Genomic DNA, 22,668 nt, shown 5'->3' with positions numbered 1-22,668 from the left:
ACTAAGGAAGGTGTGGGAATGGGATGGCGAGAACGTCACGCGACAGGTTGGAGCGAGGTCGCGGTGGGCGTTTAAAGTTGGCAGTGGCTGGCCTCAAGGAAGTAGGCGGGGCCAGAAGAAGGGGCAGGGCCAGGGACGACTCATCGTCTTGGCGGGGGGATCGGGGGGGGGTTTTAAGAGTATGAGGCGGGGCCCTTAAGTGTCGGAGGCGGGGAAAGGGTGGGTTTAGGGGCGGGTCCCCGCCAGGGGCGGGGCCTGGGCGGTGTCGAGTGCGCGCGGGCGGGCGGGCGGTGGCGGAGCGGAGGATCGCAGTGCTCGGCTGGGCTCCGAGGTCTGCGGCGGCGGCAGCAGTGGCGACGCGCACAAAAGCGGATTGTGGCTTCACTGGTGCTCGACGCGAGCGGCAGCGGGGCACGGGCGGCGGGCGTGTCGGGAGCCCCGCGGGCGCGGCGCGGGCGATGAGCCGGGGCCCGGCATGGCCTCCGCGCGGCCGCCGGGCAGGGCCTGTGCCTCGGCGTCCGCGCCCGCGGGGCTCCGGCCTGGGCCGGCCGCCTCCCGGGAGCCCGCGGACGGCTGCGAAACGGAGGAGCGCTCGTTGCAGCACATGCTGCGCGCCATAGCCGAGGAGCGCGGACGCCTTAGCCTGCGCCGCGAGGTCTGCGGCCTGGGTGAGTGACGGCGCCGGGCGCGCGCCTGAGTGTCCGCGCGTGTCCACCTGCGCTCGTCCCCCTGTGCTCCCTGCCCTCTGTGCATCCCCACCGCCCTGGGCTCTGTCTCTCGGAACCCCAAGTCTCTGTGTTTTCGGTACCACAGAACCCCGATCCTTGTGTCTCTGCGTCTGTCTTCCTCTGACCGTCAGGATATCTGTCCCAGCTCCTTCTTCCTCTTCGTGGTTCTGTAACTCTTCTTCCTTCTCCTGGAAGATCTGGGGGCCCAACTGCTGCTGCAGAGAGTGTGGGCGTGAGATTTCGGGAGGCCTTTGAGTTCAGAGTTCAAGGCAGTGTGCCCTGACCACATCCCCAGCCCACATGGAGGACCGCGTCTCCCGATTGTTGTAGCCTTTGTCTTTATGCACCCAAAGGTCCTCTTGTCCATTAGCTCTATTAGGGACCTGTTGGACCTCTGCCCCTTGACCTCACCTACTTAGTACGGGAATCAGAGATTGCTACAGCCTCTCCGGGTGTGATTCTGGTCTAAGGAGTCATTCATCTGCTGGATGGGGTGGGGGTGTCTTATTGTTTGAAAGGGCCAGGGAGGTGTGGGTGGGGTCGTCTTGGATGTGAGGTAATGCATTTGCCCAGACCCATGTGGCAGAAGCCCCCTCCCCTGTAGTCTTGGGCTTGTCATTTTCTCTGTAAGAGAGACCCCTCCCTTCTTCATGTAAGGAATGACTTCATTCTCTGTTGTCGTGTCCCCTCACCCCCACCCCCAAGTCAGAGCTTGGGTTCTCTTTGAGGGAAGTAACGGTCTTCTAGATTCTGTCAGTGCCCCAAAGTGGAAGTGCACCCTGGTAAGGCCACAGTACCAGAGAGGGGGCAACCCCTGGAACTCGGGGTCCTTTGATAGGCCACGCCCTGGAGGTTCAGTGAGGAGCAGAAGTGAATTTCGATTCTTTTTTTGAAGGAGAGTAGTTTAGCACCTGGCCTTCTTAGGCAGCAGGGTCTAGCCCAGCTCACCTCAGTGGAGTTCTCTGGTCAGGCAGGTACAGCCACCTGGGGGTACAGATAAGGACACAGATTTTAGTGGCTTCTTCTCCAAAAAGCTGTCCAGAGAATGGTTTGTAGCTGATTTAGAGCATGCTTATTAATGGACTCAGTGAATAGTATTTGAGCACCTACTGGGTGCCCACCTGTCAGGGCCAGCTGTCACCTGGCACAGAATGTCTGAATTGGGGAGGGTCTGGGCAACCATCTGTTGCAAGCCCCTCAGCTCTGTGACCTAAGCAGCTCCAGGTAGCCCCTTCACACTCCCCTCAGTACACACCTCTGTTGTCCTTGACCCCAAAGCACCATCACCCATGTTATGATATAGTCTCTACTCCTAGACAGCCTGCAGGGTCTTTCCCTAAGAGCAGTCAGTAACCCCGGTCGCTAGCCCTACCTAGGACTCACTACGTGCCAGGTGCTCTGTGCATGCTCTGTCAGTTCAACTCTAACACAGTGCCACTTTTGCCAAGCAGGAATATAATCTGTCAGCCATGAAGAGCCCTGTTCAGGGGCACCCGATGAGGAAGTGGCACAGCTGGCTAACCGCTGGCTAGTATGACCCCAGAGCTTCGCCACATCCCCAGCCAGGTCTGTTGTGCCTGTCACAGTGACCAGGCCATCACCTCTCCCAGTCTTCAGCCCCCACTTTATACACCATACTTCCTCCATTACCTAGTTCTTAGACTCTAGTGTTCCGACATTCTGGGTGGCAGTGCGTACTGGGGTTTCTGCTTCGTGGGAAGCTGCCCCGGCTCACTTGCTCCTCAGACACTGCAGGCTCTCCTTTGAGTCTCAGCTCCTAGCTATTGCTATTGACTATGGGTCATGGAACCCATCCTCCACCCCCGTCACACATAGCCCTGTCTCCTCTGTCCTAGACAGTTGGCGCAGTTGTGGCATTGTAATGAGCCGAGTGGTTGTCCCTTCAGCCAGCCATCAAGAGGCACGAGGGCACTGCCCAGTCCTTGTGTTGGTGTCTAGCACAGGGACATGTACAGAACATGTGTTCAGTAAACACGCAGGGAACAAATGAAGCATTTCCCTGTGGCCACGCAAACGGTGCGGATGGCCAAGGTGCATGGAGCCTTTGCCTCAAGGGACAAGCCTGACGGGGACTTGGCTTGGGGTCTCGATTAGTTACTTTTTGAGCTGCTTTGATAAACTACCCAACAAAAGGGACTTGGGGAAGGAAGGGTTTGTTTTGGCTGGAAATTCAAGGATAGAGTTCATCAAAGTAGCTGGTGCTTGAGGCCACTGCTCACAAGACTTCTGCACCAGGAGATTAATAAATGTACACACACACACACACACACACACACATGCACACACACGCACACACACATGCACACACACGCACACACACGCCAGCACTCAGCTCACGTCATGTTCTTTTTAGTCAGCACCAGGAGATTTATATGTGTGTACACACACACACACACACACACACACACACACACACAAACGCACGCACGCACGCACACACACACAGGTACTCAGCTCACGTCATGTTCTTTCTTTTTTTTTTTTTTTTTTTTGGTTCTTTTTTTTGAGCTGGGGACCGAACCCAGGGCCTTGCGCTTCCCTAGGCAAGCGCTCTACCACTGAGCTAAATCCCCAACCCCACGTCATGTTCTTTTTAGTCAGTCCAAAACCCCACTCCATGGGACGGTGCCGCCCTATTCAGGGAGGGATCTCCCCAATCTAGCCTCCCTCAGAGGCTTGTTTCTTAGGTGATTCTAGACCCCATCAGGCTGATGGCGGATATTATTGGTGACAGGCCGAATGGGTGGCCCACACACCCCGGATGGAGGAACTCAGAACCTGGTCAGAGTGCTCTAACCTGGCCTGTGGTCAGTCGCCCCCTCAGGAGCCTGTGGGGCAGCACTAGGTCTCTGTTTGGTTTTGCTTTGTGTTCGTGTTTTGTCCTCTGGATTCCACTTTGCCAGCCTCACCTCCCTGTGACAACCTGTTGGGTGTTTGAATAAATGTACTGGTGGACTCGAACCTAGAGCCTCGTGTGTGCTGAGTACTTGCTTAATCACTGAACAACACCCGCGACCCTTTATAAACGAGTTCAGGTGTTTGAGTGAAGCTCGTAACTCAGCTGTGCCGTGGCCTCGAAGGCTGTTGTTTTCCCCCAGGGGTGGTTCAGAAGGTGTCCAGGGAGCCTGGGAAAGCTGCCCTGACTGAATCAGTGTCTGTTTATGATGGGATGAAGCTGCTGGCCCCACCCACATAAGGGTGGTCACTGGGCCCCCCTGATGAAAGGCGCTTTGTAGCTATACACCTGACTCTTACTCTCTCCCACAGTGGCCCCTACAGTAGAAACATTTTTTTTTTTTTTTTGAGCACTGGCTAAGTGCCAGGTCGCCAGGTCTCAAAGCTGGTCCTTGCTTCATTGCAGGACATGGTCTCTGAGGGGAGAGAGGTGTACAGGTAATTGCAAAGCTGCCCATGCAAGATTTTGATGTTTCCACAGGAAACTGCTTATGGCTCTGCAGTTCCCGTGGAGCTCTGGTCTCCCTGACCTGGGGTGAGTCAGATGGTTCAGTGTCCCTACATATGACACATACATCTAGAAGCCCTTGCTTCTCCTAGGAGTGGACTTCTCCTAGGCCCTGGGTGGCAACACAGGCTGGTCCCTTCTTTTTTTTTTTTTTTTTTCTTTCTTTTTTTCGGAGCTGGGGACCAAACCCAGGGCCTTGCGCTTGCTAGGCAAGCACTCTACCACTGAGCTAAATCCCCAACCCCAGACTGGTCCCTTCTTAAGTAAGCAGCTGCTTTATCAACCAGCGTGAGTTCCCAGAGCCTGGCCCCACATCTGTTGCTTGCCTTTTTCTGTCTTGGCTGAGGCCTCTTTCCTGGGTATTAGGCTTGCTCCCTGGTAGTGGTGGGTTCTCCCCACCCATAGTAGTATGGGTCAGGAGGAGTGCTTTGTGCTCACTCCTGTTTATATTTTTAAAGATTTATTTAATGTATATGAGTACACTGTCGCTATCTTCAGACATAGGAGAATAGGGCATCAGATCCCATTACGGATAGTTGTGAGCCACCATGTGGTTGCTGGGACTTGAACTCAGGACCTCTGGAAGAGTAGTCATTGCTCTTAACCGTTTATCCATCTCTCCAGCCCACCCTCTGTTTATTCTAAATGTGCCTAAGAGGTAGTTCTCATGGCACTGCCTGGGACACAGGTTTGGAGGGATAGTATTGTGCCCTCAACCACAAGGGTAGAAAATGTCCGGATGTATCTGAGTTTAGGCTCTGCACAGAGCAGAGGGCCGCCCAGACCTGTCCTTAGAATGCCAGCAGCTCTGCCAGGTTGGCACACGTCGTTGCTTGGCTGAGGTGGACCAAAGAAAGGATCACAGACAAGAGCTAGAGTTGCCAGGCTACCCAGGGCAGAGGTCTGTGAACTGTATTGGTCTTTGGGCAGACCTGAGGCTGGAAGGGGCTGGGAGTGGCTGGTGGGAGGAGCAGGTGCTGGGAAGCTTGGAGGGGGCTGTGAGAATTGAGGTTGGAACAGTGGTTTGGCTCAGGTGTCTTGAGAATTTGGTACTTCCCAAGTCTGGCCTCTGGGAGTTGTGTAGGGTGGCTTTGGGCCCAGGCAGGAGTTACCTCATAGAAGTCTGCGCACAGTGTGTGTGCCATAGGCCAGATGCATTTGCTGTACCTTGGCTCCTGTGGGGGAGGCCCCACCATCACCCCCTTCACAAGGTAGAAGTTGTGCTTCAGAGAGATGGGCTCTCTTGAGGTCACAGAGCTTGGAGGCCCGGCCAATTCCAGCTGAGGCCAGTGAGAGGCAACCTGGAGAAGGCTCAAGGAAGGTGAAGGAGGGAAGGACTGCTGCCAGCCATGAGTCCCTGTCCCACCGTGTGGCAGGTGCTTTCTGAATTGGGATATGCTGCCCCTGTGGTGTTTTTCTAGGTAGCTATACCTGGGAGGAAGTCGTGGCTGGGGATTCTGTGGGAAGTATGGCCAGAGGGAGGACCATGGAGGCCCTGACCAAGCACCACTTCTATGTAGAAAAAGCATAGAAAAGCAGCAGGTAGGAAATGAGCCACCGTGTGCATGGGCTCAGCCTAAGCTCTCCTGGGTCAGCACAGGCTGAGCCCTGTGAGGATGTCTGTTGGGACATCTGCCCATGGGGTTTATTTTAGGATCTAGAGATAGGGTTGGTAAGAGAGGGAAGTGGTCCCAAGACTTGGAGTGGTCTGGTGAGCTGAGGAAAAAGGCTCTACTGTGACGGCTTCTTGTTCTGAAGTCCCGGCCGCTGTGCAGTCACTGGGAAAAGTCTCTCTTGGAATGACAGTAACCCGTCACTCCAGTGGCAGTTAGCTGGTTGTGGGCCAGCATGGTGGGAGGAAGTGTCTTTGTGCAGGCAGCAGAGCCGTTTTCGGTTCCTGAGCCTATTTTAAGGCCCGTGATTCTGGCTTCTGCTGGTCCCTAGGACCGGAGCAACTTTGAGGCTCTCATGAGGTGGAAACCCCATGCCTTCAGGGGTACCTGCTGGCTCTGGGCCTTGGGCCCTCGAGGCTGTGGTCACAGCTGCAGGGCCGGCTGTAGCCAGGCTTCTTGGTGTCACTGGGAATGAGATATTGCCTTGCTCTGTGGCTTGGCCGAGCCATTTCCCACCCTCTGGCTTTCTGTCTTCTGTCCCGGAGGCTCCCTGTCTCCTTTACCAAGTTGGTCAGGCTCCTGAGTATCAGCTAAGTCACAAGGCTACTGAAGAGAAGCCTCACATAGGATACTCGTTAAAAAACATCCTCCAAGCCACCAAAGAATCTAGCCAATTTAAAAGAGCTAATTTTCTGGGCATGGTAGCATATTTAATCCTGGCACTCAGAAGGCAGAGGAAAGCAGATCTTTGTGAATTCTAGACCAACCAGGGCTGCATAGTGATTCCATGTCAAACAAATAAACAAATAAAATAGTTTTTTTTTTATTTTTAAAAGATAAAGAAAATTGGCTAGGTGCAGTGGTATGGAACTATAATGCAACTGTAAGCCCAGAACTCTGGAGGCAGGAGGATCATTCTTGAGTGAGTGAGGCTGGTCCAGTCTACCCAGCAAGTTTTAGGCTAGCCTGGGCTATTTATGAGACCCAGTCTAAAAAAATATACATATACAGCACTACTCATAGTTCCTGTACCCAGAGACACCTGACCTTCCAATTTTTTCAAAGCCTTTAATTCTGTATGGAAAATTTCTTATTCATATTCTTCATTTGACATCCCTGAAACATATTCCCCATTGTTCAAACTCCAAATATTTTAAATTTAAAAACTCAACAACAGTTGAATGGCTGGGCCATAACTTACCTGATTAGTTTCATATTGTTAGTCACTTAGCCGAGCTTCACGAATAGGTGTCTGTATCGATCCTAGCAGCCTGGGAGGCCATTCTTAGAGTCTGAGGGCCATAGCTAGAGGACAGACGCTCACCAGACTCATAGGAAAATGGTTTAAACCATTGGCACAAAGCAGAAAGGAAGGTGAGCTGAGGTGTGTGGGAGGAGCCTGAGAAGCTGCCCGCACTGAGAGGGGGTGTGGCCAAGGCACCTCGTTGGTCTGTGAGTCTTCAGTCTGTCTGCTACCTGAGCTCTCCTTGCCTGAGGATCTCAGGCTTCCTCCTGCTTCTGGAGGCCCAGAACCCCTTGTTCCCAGCTAAGGACAGTGAGGTCTGGGAGCTGAACCTCTGAGCACTGTCCAGGCTGGCTCCCCATCCATGCCCGCACATCCACCTGACGCTTCCCGCACTGCATGCCACCCCAGTACCCAGCAGCAGCTGCCCACCCCTTCTACTCCTGCTTACACTTCTCACAGCTCATCCAGGCAGCTAAGTGGGCAGCCTTGGAAGCTACGCCTCATTCCATCCTCCATGCTCCCTGAGAGGTAGGATGCATTCCACATTTTATAGGAAAGCTGGCAACAAAGGATGGGCCATGGCATTGAGTGGTGTGTTGTCATCTTGGGTTTGCGTGCACTCAGCTTTCTAAGGGGCAGAGTCATCAACCCAGTCGGAGAAGCTGCCAGGTCCCCTGGTAGACACACTGAGGGTCGGCTGCAGGGCTGTTTCACGGTGGATTTGAAAGGCTCCTCGGCCATGTTCTGACTAGATATATCTTCCTGAGCATTCCAAGTGTCCCTGCCCCTGGACTCATACCTGTGTCTTCTTACCAGGAACCCTTCCTCTACAGACCAACTGGCTTCTGTGCTAAGCACATAGTGTGGGCTCATGATGGGCTGGGCCGAGGTACTGGGCTCTTAATCCAGTGGTGGTACTGACTCAGCCCCAGCTCCCCAGTCTGCCTCCCTGCCTCAGTTTACCTACTTATTGCCACACTGCCCTGGGTTCCCTGCCCACTGTGTCAGCTCACCTTTGCACGGGAGACACTACTGGGAACATTTTGTGTGTGTGTGTGTGTGTGTGTGTGTGTGTGTGTGTGTGTGTGTGTGTGTTTGTTTAATGGAACCCAAGGCACTGTGTGTGTTAGGCAAATGTCTCATCACTGAGCTATATTCCTCCCTCTCTGGGAACTTTAAACCCAATGTGCCCACTACCCTCCTTCCCCTGAGGCATGACTTTATTCCATGGGCCCTGGAGTCTCTGCTGTTAGCATGTTTCCTGCGTGATCAGGACAATACTCAGGGTTGGTGCCTCCTGATCTGTCCAGCTACCAACCCCTTCCCCACTTCATAGATGGGGCCACTTGCCACTGAGGCTCAGAGGTGGACAGACGTCTATGATGCTGCCCTTACATACTTGTCATCCCCCTTCCTTCCATAAGTGGTCTTTCCTCACTCCTCTTCCTGGCTGCCACCATTCTGAGGGACAGGCAATCTAGAGGCCCCCTCTTGGGCCTCCTGTCCCGTCAGGGTTGGATGGGTTAGCTCCAGGTGGAGCTCACGAGGGATGACCTTGCAGACATGCTCCTGGGCTCCTAGTTTGAGCCAGATAGCAGAATGTTCTGGAGATCTGGTATGCAGCAGGAAGATCTCCAGATACAGACAGCCTCGCCTTGACCCCAGCAGGGGTGATGCGACAGGTACAGGAGACCCTAAGGGGATCTCGACTGGATCATACAGGATGTGGCCATGAGAGCTAGCAAGAGCAGAAATAGCTGGCCCTAACTACTCCCTCCTGGATCCCATGGGGCAGGTGAGGAGACCGAGGCCCATTGGTGGCAGGTGAAGTTCCCTTGCTTTACACATGGGCAAATAAGGACCACGGTGTAGACATAGAAGGAGCTCCAGGATTCTATGAGGCCGAGTGAAGCAGGGATGCATCAGCTGGATGCTGTCCGCCAGCTGTCCCTGGGGTACGCAGACACTGGGGTTGGGGGGAGCCTTGTTAGACTTATAGGTTTGGAGTTGCCTAGCCAGTGGAGGACCCCCTGCATAGTCCATGCTTACAGAACCGACCCATTAGCTCACTGCGGCGTCCTCTTCCTGCTCAGTCCTCTTTTGTGTGGATATGTGTTTGTGTGGTTGTGCATACGTGAGCATGGATGCCTGTGAAGGTCAGGGGTCAATTGGAGGTGTCCTCTCCAGTCACTCTCCATCTTAGTTTTTGAGACAGTTCCCTTACTAAACCTGGAGCTCGGGTCTATAAGACACGAGGCCGGATTGGCCGGCCAGTGGGCTCCAGGGATTTTCCTGTGTCTTTCTTTACCACTGGGATCAGAACCTTCTACGTCAAGCTTTTACTTGGGTGTTTTGGATGAAATTTTCTTCTCCTCTTCTTCCTTTCTTTCTTTCTTTCTTTCTTTCTTTCTTTCTTTCTCTCTTTCTTTCATTGTTTTGTTCTTTCTTTCATTCGTTCTTTCTTTAGTTCTTTCTTTAATTCTTTCTCATTTATTTATTTACTTATTTATTTTTTTCAAGACAGGGTTTCTCTTTGTAGCCCTGGCTGCCATAGAACTCAGTCTGAAGACCAGGCTGGCCTCGAACTTGTAGAGATCCCACCTGCCTCTGCCTCCAGGGTGCTGGGATTAAAGCCGTGAGCCACCCCCCAGGCTGAAGCTCAGCACTTGATGCTGCGTAGAGAGCACTTTTCTGACCGAGCCGGCTCCTCAGCTCCAAACCTTACCTGGCAACGGATGACACAGATCGTGAGTTGGCTTTAGGATCTGTCCGCTTACCTGAGCAGGGGCTGTGGTATTTATGTAGAGCAGGCTGCCCTTGATCTTATGGCAGTCCGCCTACCTCATCCTGCCCAGGACTGGTTGATTATAGGCGTGAGCCACTGCACTCGGCCTTGAGGCTTTAAGATGCTGTTTAATGCTGCGGCCGAGTGACTGGTGTCTGCTTGGAACGTGGCAGGGGCTGGAAGGGGGAGCAGGTCTTTATCTTTGCTGAGAGGTGGTGCTTTTCAGCTGCTGGGAACCCGAATGTTTGGGTGGGCTTTGAAGGTACACAGTACTTTCCACACTTGGCTGAAAGGAGAACCCAAAGCTTGCTCTCTTCTCTCAACAGCCGGAGACTGTAGACTGTAGGAAAAGCCTAACCTTTGCCCAGGGCCTCACCTGCGTGCACCTGTGCTCACCCCAGACTTGCTGTTACTGTAGTTGACGGCACAGAAGTTCAGTGATAGACGCTGTGACTGAGGTGGCTTTGGCCTGGGCTCCTGCCTTCTTCCTAAAGCATCCTTCATAGGTATCTTTGCAACAGCAGCCCAAGAGCCCTTTGTGCCCGTGAGAGTCTCACCTTCTACAGTTCCTGCCCATCTAGCCCACATCTTTTTGCTTGTTTATTTTTCAGACAGGCTTTTAATGTAGCCCAGGCTCGTCTCAAACTCACTCTGTGGCTGAGGATGACTTTGGGCTTGTGATCATTCTCTACCTCTGGAGGGCTGGGATGACAGCTATGACCTCTCACCCTGGGTTCTATATGTTGCCAGGGTGCAACCCAAGGCTTTACGCATGCCAGGCAAACACTTGCTCTACCTACAGAGCCATACATGACCCCGCCCTCCAGTGCCTATCTGCCTGCGTGGCTCTTGCTGCCGCCTGCCTTGTGCGTGCAACTCATAGTTGCTGAGCAGAACTGTGATTCCCTCTGCCTCCAAGAACGTGGAGAGGGAGGGGCCTGAGCAGGAGAACAGAGGGTGGACTTTCACACCTGTGGTTTCTTTCCACTGCCCTGTGTCCTGTCCATGCCATTGTGGGACCTGCCCTGACATCCCCAGATGTCATTGACTACTCTCTATTGATGTAGTCAATGAACAGTGTTCTCTCATCTCAGGAATATTGTATGAGATCCCAGTGTTGGAAGCAGGTTAACGCAAGAAAAGCACACAGGCTCATTGGGGGTGCGTTTCATGTGACTTGGAGCCCCCCCTCAAGGTGATGGGCTAAAGCTGTCTGTTTCATGCTAAGTTGGTTCGTGGTACAGTGTGGGGGCTCACACCTGTAATCTCAACAGTCGAGAGGCTGAGACAGAAGGATACTGCAAGTGTGAGGCCAGCCTGGGCTACAGAGTGAGACCCAGTCTCAAACAAATAAAGCATATAATAGTCTTAGGGAAAGGCAGTTGGACAAAAGTCTGAATTGATGTCAGTAAAATGGTCTCTTGGTCTTGGGAAGTGCTGGAGTATAGAGTGTGGGAAGTCAAGGGAGGGGTTCCGTCTGTGCAGCAATGGAGAAGTCAGCCATGATGGCGAGGTTCCTTTGGGGGAACCTATGCTTTGTAGGCAAGTCCAGTAGACTCATTGGGTCCTCAAGCTGGACTCTGGTGGAATCGTCCTTGGGTTTGTCTTGGGGCCTTATAAGGAAGGGGTAGACATTTGTTTCCTCTTCTCTAGGGAGAGGTCTCACAACACCCTCTGTATGTCCGCAAGCCCGGAGGTGGCCCTCCTTGCCCCACGTACACTCAGTGATTCAAGCTTCTGTGATGTTACTGTCTCCGTCTGCCTGGCCCACAGTAGACACCTGCCAGCTCTGCTGGTGTCACCTTTAATGACGTCTTGAGGCCTACAGGGCAGTGAGCCTAAGACTCGTAGTGATCCCCTCTCCTCTTCATGACTTGGGGTTCCTGGGACCCGTCACTCTGATCTCCTTCTACCCAGATCTGTCTGTTGAACATCCTCAGCTTAAGGCCCTTCTGTGGCCTTTTCCTGATACTGCAAAAATTGACCTCCTTCTGTCGCCAAGGGCAAGATTCCTGCCACCAGGCTCCTGGGCCCTCCCCACCCACCCATGCCCCGCCCCTTCCAGTGTCATGTCAGCTCGACTGTGCCCCTTCCTTGCCAGCTCAGCGGACAGTGCAGTACGGTGCTCACTCCCACAGAGCTCAGAGTGAGGGATGTGGGACTGTATTGGTGTTGAGCTGGTGAAAGAGGCCTCTTGAGTAGAGAGGTGTCAGGTCTTGGGGAGCTGGGCTTTGAGCGAGGTAGCCTTCTGAATACAGCCACAGGAAAAGGGATTTCTTTGAGACGGACTACTACTGCCTACCTTCAGGGAATGAGGGGTAGACAAGAGCCTGTGGAGACTATGGGGACCGTGGGACTGGGGTTAGTTTCTTCCCCTCAACTCTGAGCTTCCTCTTTGCAAATGAGGAGCAGGCCACAACAGCTGAAGTACTAAGGCATGTGTTTGAAACCTGTTTCTCTTTGTCTCTCTCTCTGTGTCTCTCTCCCTGCCTCCTTCCCTCCCTTCCTCTCCCTTTCCCCTCAGTCAGGGTTTCTCTACATAGACCAGGCTGGCCTCAAACTTAGAGACAGACTGCCTGCCTCCCTGCCTGTCTCCTGAGTGCTGGCATTAAGGTGTGTGCTGCTGCCACTGCCACTGCCTCTGGAGCCATCAGTAATGCCATGTGTGTGCTTGGGTTCAGGGACAGCAGACATGAAGGAAGACAGATGAGAGGCACACTTCCATCCTCTGCACCGCGGAACTGAGTCCGCTGTCTTGCCATCCTGAGAGAGCTGGGGTCCGCTGTCTTGCCATCCTGAGAGAGCTGGGGTCCGCTGTCTTGCCATCCTGAGAGAGCTGGGGTCCGCTGTCTTGCCATCCGGAGAGAGCTGGGGTCCGCTGTCTTGCCATCCTGAGAGAGCTGGGGTCCGCTGTCTTGCCATCCTGAGAGAGCTGGGGCTCCACATTTGGAGCCTCAGGCAGAGAGAGCCATGGTTGGCCTGCTTGTGCTGCTGACTCAGGAGATCCTGATTCTGCCAGGCAGGGAGGTGGGCTGGGATTCCAGAGTATTCCTACCCTCCCCGCAGTTCTCCTGGGAGTCCTCTCCCCACAGGGAGCCTGGTGGGATGAATCAGCCTCAGCTGGTGCTGCAGCTGTGATCAGCTGATGTCATCCTCATCCAAGGCTGTGTCAGGGGAGCCTGTGTGCACTCAGGAGAGTTCCCTGAGCTCGCTGGAGTGCTCTGAGCAGTACAGACCTCTCCTTGACCTGTACATTCTGCTGAAGTACTAGGACATCTGTTTGAAACCTGTTATGTGTCCCCTCTTTTCTTTCTCCCTCAGACAGAGTTTCTCTGCGTCTTTCTGCAGGGAGTGTAACCCCTGTTGGCACAAGGAGTGGACTTAGGGGGGTTGGGACAGTTGCTCAGACTCTTCATAGCAGCCATAGGCAGGGACCTAACTCTCCTGGACTTGGAGCTGTGGCCTGTCCATCCTCACACTTGGACATGTCTGTATCAGAGGGGCCTCTGTTGCCCTGTTCTTTCCTGGGTGGCCCTCTGCTGGATTGGTACACAAGGAAGTACCCAGCTCCTGGTTTCAGAGGGTGGATAGTCCCAGAAGTGAGAGAAGAGGGATCTGAGAGAGTTGGCGATGGAGTGGCCATTCCAGGGGGAGGAAGTCGCTTGCTGTGGGCTGAGTGGGGGATGAGGAGCCTGCAAGGACCACCTGACAGTGGGAAAGGTGCGATTGGGTTTGTTTTCCTCCTAAAATGGGGGCCTAGGTGACTGAAGTTAGGGAAAGGCCTGGGTCTGGAGAGCACTTGGGGGCTGCCTGGATCTGGACGTGTACCGAGTCCTTTTGTGTGACGGTTCCGTATCTGACCACATGGGAAAAGCTTAGCGTACTTGGGCTTCCAGAGCCTGCAGCAAGCTGGTGCTGGGCGCAGTGTAGACAAGATACAGCTACATGGATGGAGCTGGGATGCCTGGACCCTGGCCAGAGCCATGCACAGAGTAGGGTGAAGAAATAAATGAACAATGAAGCACACATCCCCAGCCTGGCTCCTGCCCGCTGCACCTGTCAGCGGGTGGCTACACTGGCTGGGGAGGGTGGGCTTCTGAGGGTCTGTGACTCACCTCCTGCTCTGTGGTACCAGAGTGGAAGCCAGAGGAGGGGAATAGTGACTAGGTCCCGAAAAAATAACCTCCAGCCTAGGGAGGCGGAGGTGCTGGGGTTGCTGGATCACAGAGCCCATTGGGCAGAGTGCCCTGTGAAGTGCTGTGGAACTAGTTTTCGATGTGATCTCGGAGTGGGGGGTTACATCCAGAGACCACTCGGTTTGTAGATGGTCCTGGGAGCATCATGGCGCATGGCGGCAGGCTGTGGGCGGTGATGTGACAGGTGCCGTGCCATGCTGGTCATGTGGGTAATTTTGTGGCATTGCTGCTGCAGGGAAAGCATAAAGCACAGCTTTGTGGGAACTGGAATCCTGCAGGCTGCCCCAGAGGAAGCCCACACACTCGCAGGCATGGGGCAGGCGGCAGAGTCTGACATCAGCCATGACCTTGCTAGGCGGCCTGGACATCAGCACCTGCTTCCTAACTGAAGCGGGCTCTAAAGGCGTTCCCGAAGATCTGAGGATTTTTGTCATATTCTTGCCGATGGTGGTTTGGGCTGCGTGTGTAAGTTTGCCGTGGTGTCTCTGAGAATGCACCATATGTTCATATGTCACATTTGCTGACTGCCTACAGTGACCTCTGTCCAGCAAGATGCAAGGACCCTCAGATAGGAAGAAATCACCATGACACGGCTGGAGCATAGGGCTGACGGTGTGGCCTTGAGGGCAGATGCATGTGGCAGTGCTCTGATCCTGCCACAAAGCAGCAGTGGCAGGCCTGACTGTCGGTGACTCAGGCCTGGAGCCTCAGTTCCCATCATGTGAATAAAGTCCCCGGTAGATGCCGTGACGATCAGAGTGGGCACTCAAAAGGGATCTAGCCTTGGGGTACAGATACTACTTAGCATGTCTGGAAAGGAGCTGCCTCTCAGAGGCAGTGTGGAGTTGGGGATGAGTGGGGAGACAGACCCCAGGAGCTAAGGACATCACTACTCTCACAGGTCACAGCTACTCTCACGGGTCACAGCTACTCTCACATGGAACAAATACTGCTGCTGAGAGAGGTGCGGCCTCTGTGGAGGTATTTGGTCAGGGGACTGGGTCAGGATTAGCTACTGCATTTGGGGAGTGCAGAGCAGATTTGTGGGTGCTGTTTGGAGTGTGTGGGCCATGTGGTGAGAGAACCTGAACTTCCTGAAGAAGATGCTGGTCCAGCTCAGCCTGATTTGGCCATCCGAGTCATCCACACTCCACTTCCCTTGGGATTGCTCATGTGGGACCCGACTGACCAGTTCTTCGTCCTGGGCCTCATCAGGACAGCCTGGCTTCCTGGGACAGCTTCTTTGTGCTTTGTGCCCCAGGGAAGGAGGGCCCTCAGTACCCAGGCACAAGATGATAAAAGGCCTATTGAGGCCACAGAAGCCTATTCATCCTGCCCACGGGACCAAGGGCCACCCTTGGACTCTTGTCAGAGACGGTCGACCTCCTGATCTCTGCTGTTGGAAGGTATCCAGAACCCAGCAGAGCCCATTGCTGACCAGGTGCACTCTGGAGAGGACCTTGTCCTTGCAGCCACAGTTGGGTCCAGGCCAGGTGTTAGCATGCACATGCCTCAGCAGAGAGGCACGGGCTCAGTGCCCCCACCCTTCACCAAACTGTTTAGAGGTTTATCCTCAGAGGGTAAACACCAACCAGCAGCCAGAGTGCCCATGAGGTCAGCCCCTCGAGTTCCAGTTCCTCGCTGTGCTAGGCTACTAGGCTTTCCCTGTCGTCCCTGCCCAGGTTTCTCTGTAGTGGCCTTGAGTGCAGCTCCAGTTACGTCTGCCCACTCTTTGCCTACCTAGCTTATATAGTTCAGCCCTGAGCTGAACTCCCCTCGCTGGAGAGCTGCTGGCAGCTAGACTAGGGTGTGCAGCCTGCCTGTCCAGCCCTTGTCCCCGTCACCCTACGAGTGCCATCTGCCAGCACTTGGTACATGGTGTGCAGGTACTTGGGATGCTGCACACCATGTAGGCTGGCTGCTGGGTGGATGCTGGGTTCCCAGTCCTGCAGGGGCCAAGTGTGCCCCTGGGCAGCCTCTCCCTGTGCAGCATCCCTGCCTGTAAATACAACAAACCTGCTGATGGAATTGTGACGGGAGGGAAGATTAGCCTGGCGCATGGCGCCCAGCATTTAGGAAGCCTTAATTTGTTTATGAACACGTGACAGAAAACTGGGAAACAGGAGAGAGCCACAACACTACTGCTCCAGAGCTGCTGGGGACATTTGGAATTTTTTTCCTCTTTCCTAGGCATTACAAACAAATAAAAACTGCCATGAACATATTTATATATGTTCTGTTTCTATGTTCTGGCTGTCCCGATGTAAGCAATTTTCTAGTAGTTAAGTAGCATTAAATTCTGGCATTTGCTAAGTGTAATTGCTCGAAATGTCTTGGCCCCTTGGTGAAATGTCACACCCTTGTTATTTTGCGTGTGTGTGCTGTGTGGAGGCTCAAGGTTGATGCTGGATGTTTTCCTTAGTTACCCTCTGCTTTATTTTTGGGGACAGGGTCTCTCAGTGAGTCCCAGGCTTGCTGATCTGGCCAGACTAGCTGGCCAGCAAGCCCCAGGGATTAGCCTGTCTCACCTCCCAGTGCCGGGACCAAGTACTTAACACTCTCACAACTGGCTTTTTTTTTTTTAAAGATTTATTTTTATTTATGTGAGTACACTGTAGCTGCCTTCAGACACACCAGAAGAGGGCATCAGATCCCATTACAGATGGTTGTGAGCCACCATGTGGTTGCTGGGATTTGAGCTCAGGTCCTCTGGAAGAGCAGTCAGTGCTCTTAACCGCTGAGCCATCTCTCCAGCCCCATATCTGGCTTTTTATGTGGGTCCTGCATTTGTGGCAAGCACTTCACTGACTAAGCCATCTCCTTTTGTTTGATTTTTAAGTTAAGGAGTCTTACTGTGTAGTCAAGACTGGCCTCCAACTCTCAATCCCCCTGCCTCAGTCTCCCGAGTGTTGGGATCATATGTAGGCAACATGCCCAGCTAGTTTTTGGTTATTTTTCAGATATACTTAAGATATAAAATTCAAAATATGTAAGATGATTTTTAAAAGATGTATTTATTTTTATTTTTAACATGGACTAGTGTTTTGACTGCATGTACGTCTGTGTGAGTGTGTCAGGTCCCCTGGAACTGTAGTTACAGACAGTCGTGAGCTGCCATGTGGTGCAGTAGCAGGGAGGGCAGAGCTGTTCTTGAGGGCTCCGTGGATGGGGAGAGTCAGCTGCTCACCAGGTGACCTCAGGGACTTCTTAGGATCATGAGTTATTAGCTAGAACAGTGGTTCTCAACCCCCGGGGTGCAACCCCTTTGGGGGTTGAACGAGGCCACCTAAGACCATCAGAAAACATATTTACATTATGATTCATAACAATAGCAAAATTACAGTTGAGAAATACCAACACAGATAATTTTATGTTTGGGGTCACCACATGAAGAACTGTATTAAAGGGTCGCAGTGTTCGGATGGTTGAGAACCACTGTGCTAGAAGACTCCGGCTCTGTGCATGTTTCTTTGCGTGGGGATACTGGAAAAAGCAGGTTCAGTTGTGCGGGGCTGGGTTTGAGTTTCAGCTCTTCAGTCTACCATCAAACCACAATTTCTAAGGCCTTGTGTTGAGAAAAAAAAAAAAAAAGAGGCAGGTTTAGGGCTGGGAGTGCGGCTCATTTGGTAGCGTTACGTAGAGAGCGTGAAGCCCTAAGATGGCTTCATGACTTCCCAGCACTGCGTGAAACAGATGTGGTGCTGGACGCCTGCCTGTCCTGCCCACACCTGCCAGGTAGAGGGAGTTCAAGGTCATTTCCGTCGAGTCATAGCAATGTGAAGGCCAGCCTGGTCCACATAAGACTCTGTCTCAGTAAAATTCCTATTCACTGGAGAGGAGGGAGCAAGCTGATCTCTGAGTTCAAGGCCCATCTGGTCTATATAGCAAATTCCAGAACAACCAGGGCTCTGTGGAGAGGCTCTGCTTCACTCCCACACACCAATGGGTGTGTGTGTGTGTGTGTGTGTGTGTGTGTATTAGTGTTTTGGCTGCATGTATGTCTGTGTGAGTGTGTCAGATCCCCTGGAACAGACTAAATATATATACATATGTGTGTGTGTATATATAGATATAGATATATAGATATAGATATAGCGTGTTGTCCTAAATTTGATATCTCTACCTCCCCTGCCCCTCCCCCTCATACACACACACACACACACACACACACACACACACACACAACTGTTTTCACACTGTGCTGAGGTTGACAAGGGGTTCTGAAGCGGTAATAGGTGACAGTGGTCACACTCTGCCATCATTGCCCTTCTCATCCTCACACTGGACCTGCTGCTTCTGTCAGTCACTTCACCACAGTGATGGGTTGTGCCGTTCGGAAGCGCTCTCAAACCCCAAAGGGCCAGCAAGGAGCCGATTCCAACGCAGCCGTGCTAGGGTCTTTATTCAAGCTGGAGCTTGGGCAGCACCACCATCACTGAGGCAACAGGACGGGAGGGTGAAGCCTGGGCCCAGTTTCAAGCAAGCTTTTGTAGAGGGAAGGAAACAAGCCAGGGGCTTTCTAGCTCACCACACACCCGATTGGGGGCTATTATGGAATTTGTTACCCTTTAAAATGATTGGCTGGTGCTGAGAACCAAACCATAAACTTTATAACCGTAAGTTCTGCTTTTCTCCTGATTGGTGGTTGTTAGGGAGTGACCTGGAGACCAGTGCTAGGTGCAGGCTTGGTGGTTAACTCCAGCTTTAAGATGAAACCTGAGGGGTTGGGGATTTAGCTCAGTGGTAGAGCACTTGCCTAGAAAGCGCAAGGCCCTGGGTTTGGTCCCCAGCTCCTAAAAAAAAAAAAAAAAAAAAAAAAAGATGAAGCCTGAACCCAGGATGGAGTTGGCAGGACCATCTCTCAGACGCACAGTGAGGCAGAGAACACAAGGGTCAGAGAGGCCAGGCCTGGTGCTCACCCCAGTGTGCGCCCTCTCCCCACCTGTAGAGGACCCATCAGTTCAGGAGAATCAGAGGTTGCTGGGCAAGGAGAACAACTGGCCCGCAGCCCTATTTGGAGCTGACTAATACGTTATAATATTTTATGCCTTCCCAGTGAGAAATCAAGCACACAGAGGTTAAAGAGAACTCTGCAAGTGACCTGTTCTGGCTAATGTGCAGAAGGGAACTGGTTCTGAACGGAAATCCTTGCTTATTCAGGTGCATGGCCCCAACTTAGACTTTGAGCACGCTCCTCAGAGACAGAAGCTCCAAGGTCTGGCTGTCTGGACAAATGGGGGAGATGTGCAATGTAGAAATACTGACATAGTTATCCTGAGACAGACTGCTTTTCCTGGGCTGTTAGCAGGGTCGTCCTGCCTGGCTGGCGGAATTATACGCCTCCAGATACAATCAAGGCAAGCAAGTTTGCTGCCCATCCCTTATTACATTAGCTTATTGCCTCATTTCCTCTCCAGCTCTGCTCCTACCTAGTTATCTGTGGGTTCCATTCAGTGAGTCTGATGCTTGCTGCCCCACATCGTTGCCTTCACCATGGCAGACATTGCAAAATGGTGAAAACCATCACCTGACAGATTCTCAGCTAGGAGTGAACAGGGTGGCAGACGCTCGGCTTCTGTGTCCTCACATGGTAAAGGACAAAGCTGTCTGAGGGAATGCTGGTGTCCACAGCATCACGGACAGATCTCAGAATTCCCTCCTAGGTCAGGAGGTTAGGTTCTCAGGGCTATGTTTGGGCTTGAACGCTTCTGATATTATTAGTGAGCCACTCATCGAATAAAATGCCTTAGACAGAACTCATCATCAAACAGGTTGTGAATTGATTGCTTGGTGGCAATGTAACCTGAGTCACTCTCCTGGTCTTTGCCTGCCCCTGTATGTCCCCAGGAGCAAGGAAAACTGACACATTGCTGCTCCTCAGGCTCCAGTGTGGAGGCTGGAGCCTGGCGACTGGGAGCTGTCCGTGGTGCTGCTCCTGAGAGTGGCTCAGCTGCAGGCTGTGTCTGCCACCCTGAGGCTTGGGCTTCCTGAACTCCCTGAAACCTACCTGTGACTGCAGGTCAAAAGCAAATGAGGAGCTGGGAACTAGAACGATCTGTGCTAGACTGACAGCTACCGGGCTTTGACTCGGGATTTCTTGCTGGACAAGCTTGGGGAAAGAAGGGAGACGGGCTTACCTATGGCAGAAAGAAACAGCAGGCCATAAGAGTCAGCTGCCTCCTGTGTTCGTTCAGCTACTGTACCACAAGACCAAAGGACACTGGGAGGCTGTGACCCAGTGACTTCATTCTGGCTGTCCAGAGAGGCACACAGGGCAGCTGCATGCAAGTTCTTCCTTTTGCCCCATGCAGTGGGCGCATCACAGTCTAGTAAGGAATTGTACCCCAGACCTCGCCATGGTTCTGGGAATGCAGGAGGTTACAGGAACAGTCTGTGTGTGGAACAGTTGGGACAAGGACCCATGTTGTAGGATTTCAATGCCTGCATCGCTCTGTGTCCCCAGGAGTTAGAAATTCTGTGCCAGACCTGGCCTGCCCAGCTGTGGGCATGGAAAACATCTCTGTGTCTGTCTTTCCTTCCCTGTGGAGAGGCCTCTCTCCCTCTCCCCACATGCTTATTAGGTTTGTGACACCAAGCCATAGATTATGGCAAAAGGTAGTTTGTGGAGAAGGAAGAGAGGTGGAGGGGCTGGCCAGTGCTGGCCAGGGGTGACCAGCAGCCTGTGAAAGTCACTGCCCCACTGTTCTGTCTCTGCTTCTCCTGTTTCCCTGTGGTTTGTGGTGCAGTCAGCAAGACTTCAATGGAGTTTGGCCTTTTTACCCAGGGCTGCATGGCCCACGTTCCGGTGTTTGTTTGTTACAAGGTGGAGTGACTGTGGCTGTGGCTCAGAAATAGAATGCTTGCTTAGCACAAATGAGGCCCCTGGGTTTGGTTCCTAGAACTTTGCGTAGACTAATAATCAAATAGTCTGCAGACATTCGGTGTAGTACACATACCGTAATCTACCTAATTATTGTACACATACCGTAATTTACCTAATTATTGGCGGTAATTACGGAGAACTCCCAACCTCCTGAAAGTTGTTCAATTATTTGCGTTATTAGCGACACAGAGCATAGTCTGTTTCTGTTGCCCCTTTTGGTTTGCTTTGTTATTTTAGGTTTATTCGTTTTTTCCCTGTATGAGTATTCTGCCTGCATGTATGTAAGTGCACCATATGTGTGCAGTGCCATGTGTGCAGTGCCCAAAGAGGCTAGATCCCCACGGTGGGCTCTGGGTCCCTTGGAGTGGACTTACAGATGGTGGTGAGCTGCTAGGTGGCTGCTGGGAACCGAACCCAGGGTCTCGGCAAGATCAGCAGAGCTTTTTACCTGCTGAGCCATCCGTCCATCCCCATCGCTTTATTTTTTTTGGTTCTTTTTTTTTTTTTTTTTTTTTTTTTTTGGAGCTGGGGACCGAACCCAGGGCCTTGCGCTTCCCTAGGCAAGCGCTCTACCACTGAGCCAAATCCCAACCCCTCCATCGCTTTATTTTTAAGACAACCACCTCTGCTTTGTTTTTATTGTTTTTGTTTTTTGTTTTTTTTTGTTTGTTTGTTTTTGTTTGTTTGTTTGTTTGTTTTTTTGAGGTAAGGTAAAATGGCCTTGAACTCTCAGGTCACAAGTATCACTGTCACACCCAGTGTCACCAGCATCATCTGCCTTCACTCTTTTTTTCTTTTTCTGAAATGTCATGTGAATTTGATCACACAAAATTTAGTCTTGTGAGCCTGACTTGTGTACGTGGTAATTCTGATTCCTTCTGATCCTTCTGTGGTGCTCTGGGGAGTGGAAGTCATTGGCCGGCTTGGCTGATTGTGTCTACTTTCCTGGCTTCCACTTTGGGGCTCTTAGGGAAAAACCCCCCGGTAAACGTGTGTACTAGTCTTTCTGTGGACAGTCACCTCATTTTCTAGTTGAATGTAGGCAGGCAGGAGTGAGTGAAGACAGCTTTATAAGCATATGAAATTTTTAGGAAGGCAAATTTGTTCCTTGAAAAATACCATTTGGGAGCCTGGATAGATGGTTCAACCAGTAAGAACACACAGCGCTTTCAGAGGACCTGAGTTCTATTCCCAGAACCCCTGTGGTGGTTCATAGATGGGGCTGTAACTTTAGTCCAAGGGATGTGATACCCTGTCTGTCTTCTCTGGGCACCAGGCACCCATGTGGTATCCAGATATACATGCAGGAGGAACATCCAAACACATAGAATAAAGTAAAGCTACCATTTAGGCCAGGCATGCTGGCTCACGGTCTAATCCCCAGCACTTGAGGGGCGAGATAGGAGGATCCCCGATTATAGAGACAAGTAGGGCAGGGAGGAGGCTTAGTGGGTCAGGACAGTGCTGATGGCCTGAGTGGTACCCTCCCCCACCCCTGTGGCCCACAGATGAGGGAAGAGAGCAGACTCCCACACATGTACCACAGCATGATGTACACATGCTCATAAACATGCACACGCATAAGTAAATGTTAAGAAAAAGGTGATACCAAAGGGTAGAAGAAGGGACCCAGAGACCCCCACATCATAAATAAGGGCTAGGGTTAAAGATTTTCAGGTGTGTGTGTGTGTGTGTGTGTGTGTGTGTGTGTGTGTGTGTGTGTACGCACGCAT

The 22,668-nt window shown here is 52.3% G+C and overlaps 1 protein-coding gene across 1 annotated transcript in view; it reads left to right on the top strand.

The window, feature by feature from the left end:
* Positions 1-282: 282 nt before the first annotated feature.
* The window catches only part of Kiaa0930 (KIAA0930 ortholog), a 37,353-nt gene continuing 14,967 nt past the window's right edge, over positions 283-22,668 (top strand). Inside the window, exon 1 of the mRNA XM_032918966.1 lies at positions 283-668. Within this exon, the coding sequence (XP_032774857.1) occupies positions 476-668 (193 nt within the window). The 5' untranslated portion in view covers positions 283-475. The remainder of the gene's footprint in view (positions 669-22,668) is intronic.

The sequence above is a fragment of the Rattus rattus genome, chromosome 1 (assembly GCF_011064425.1).
Source record: "Rattus rattus isolate New Zealand chromosome 1, Rrattus_CSIRO_v1, whole genome shotgun sequence".
Lineage (NCBI taxonomy): Eukaryota > Metazoa > Chordata > Mammalia > Rodentia > Muridae > Rattus > Rattus rattus.
The sequence above is the reverse complement of the archived record's forward strand: the minus strand, read 5'-3'. Positions and strand labels throughout refer to the sequence as shown.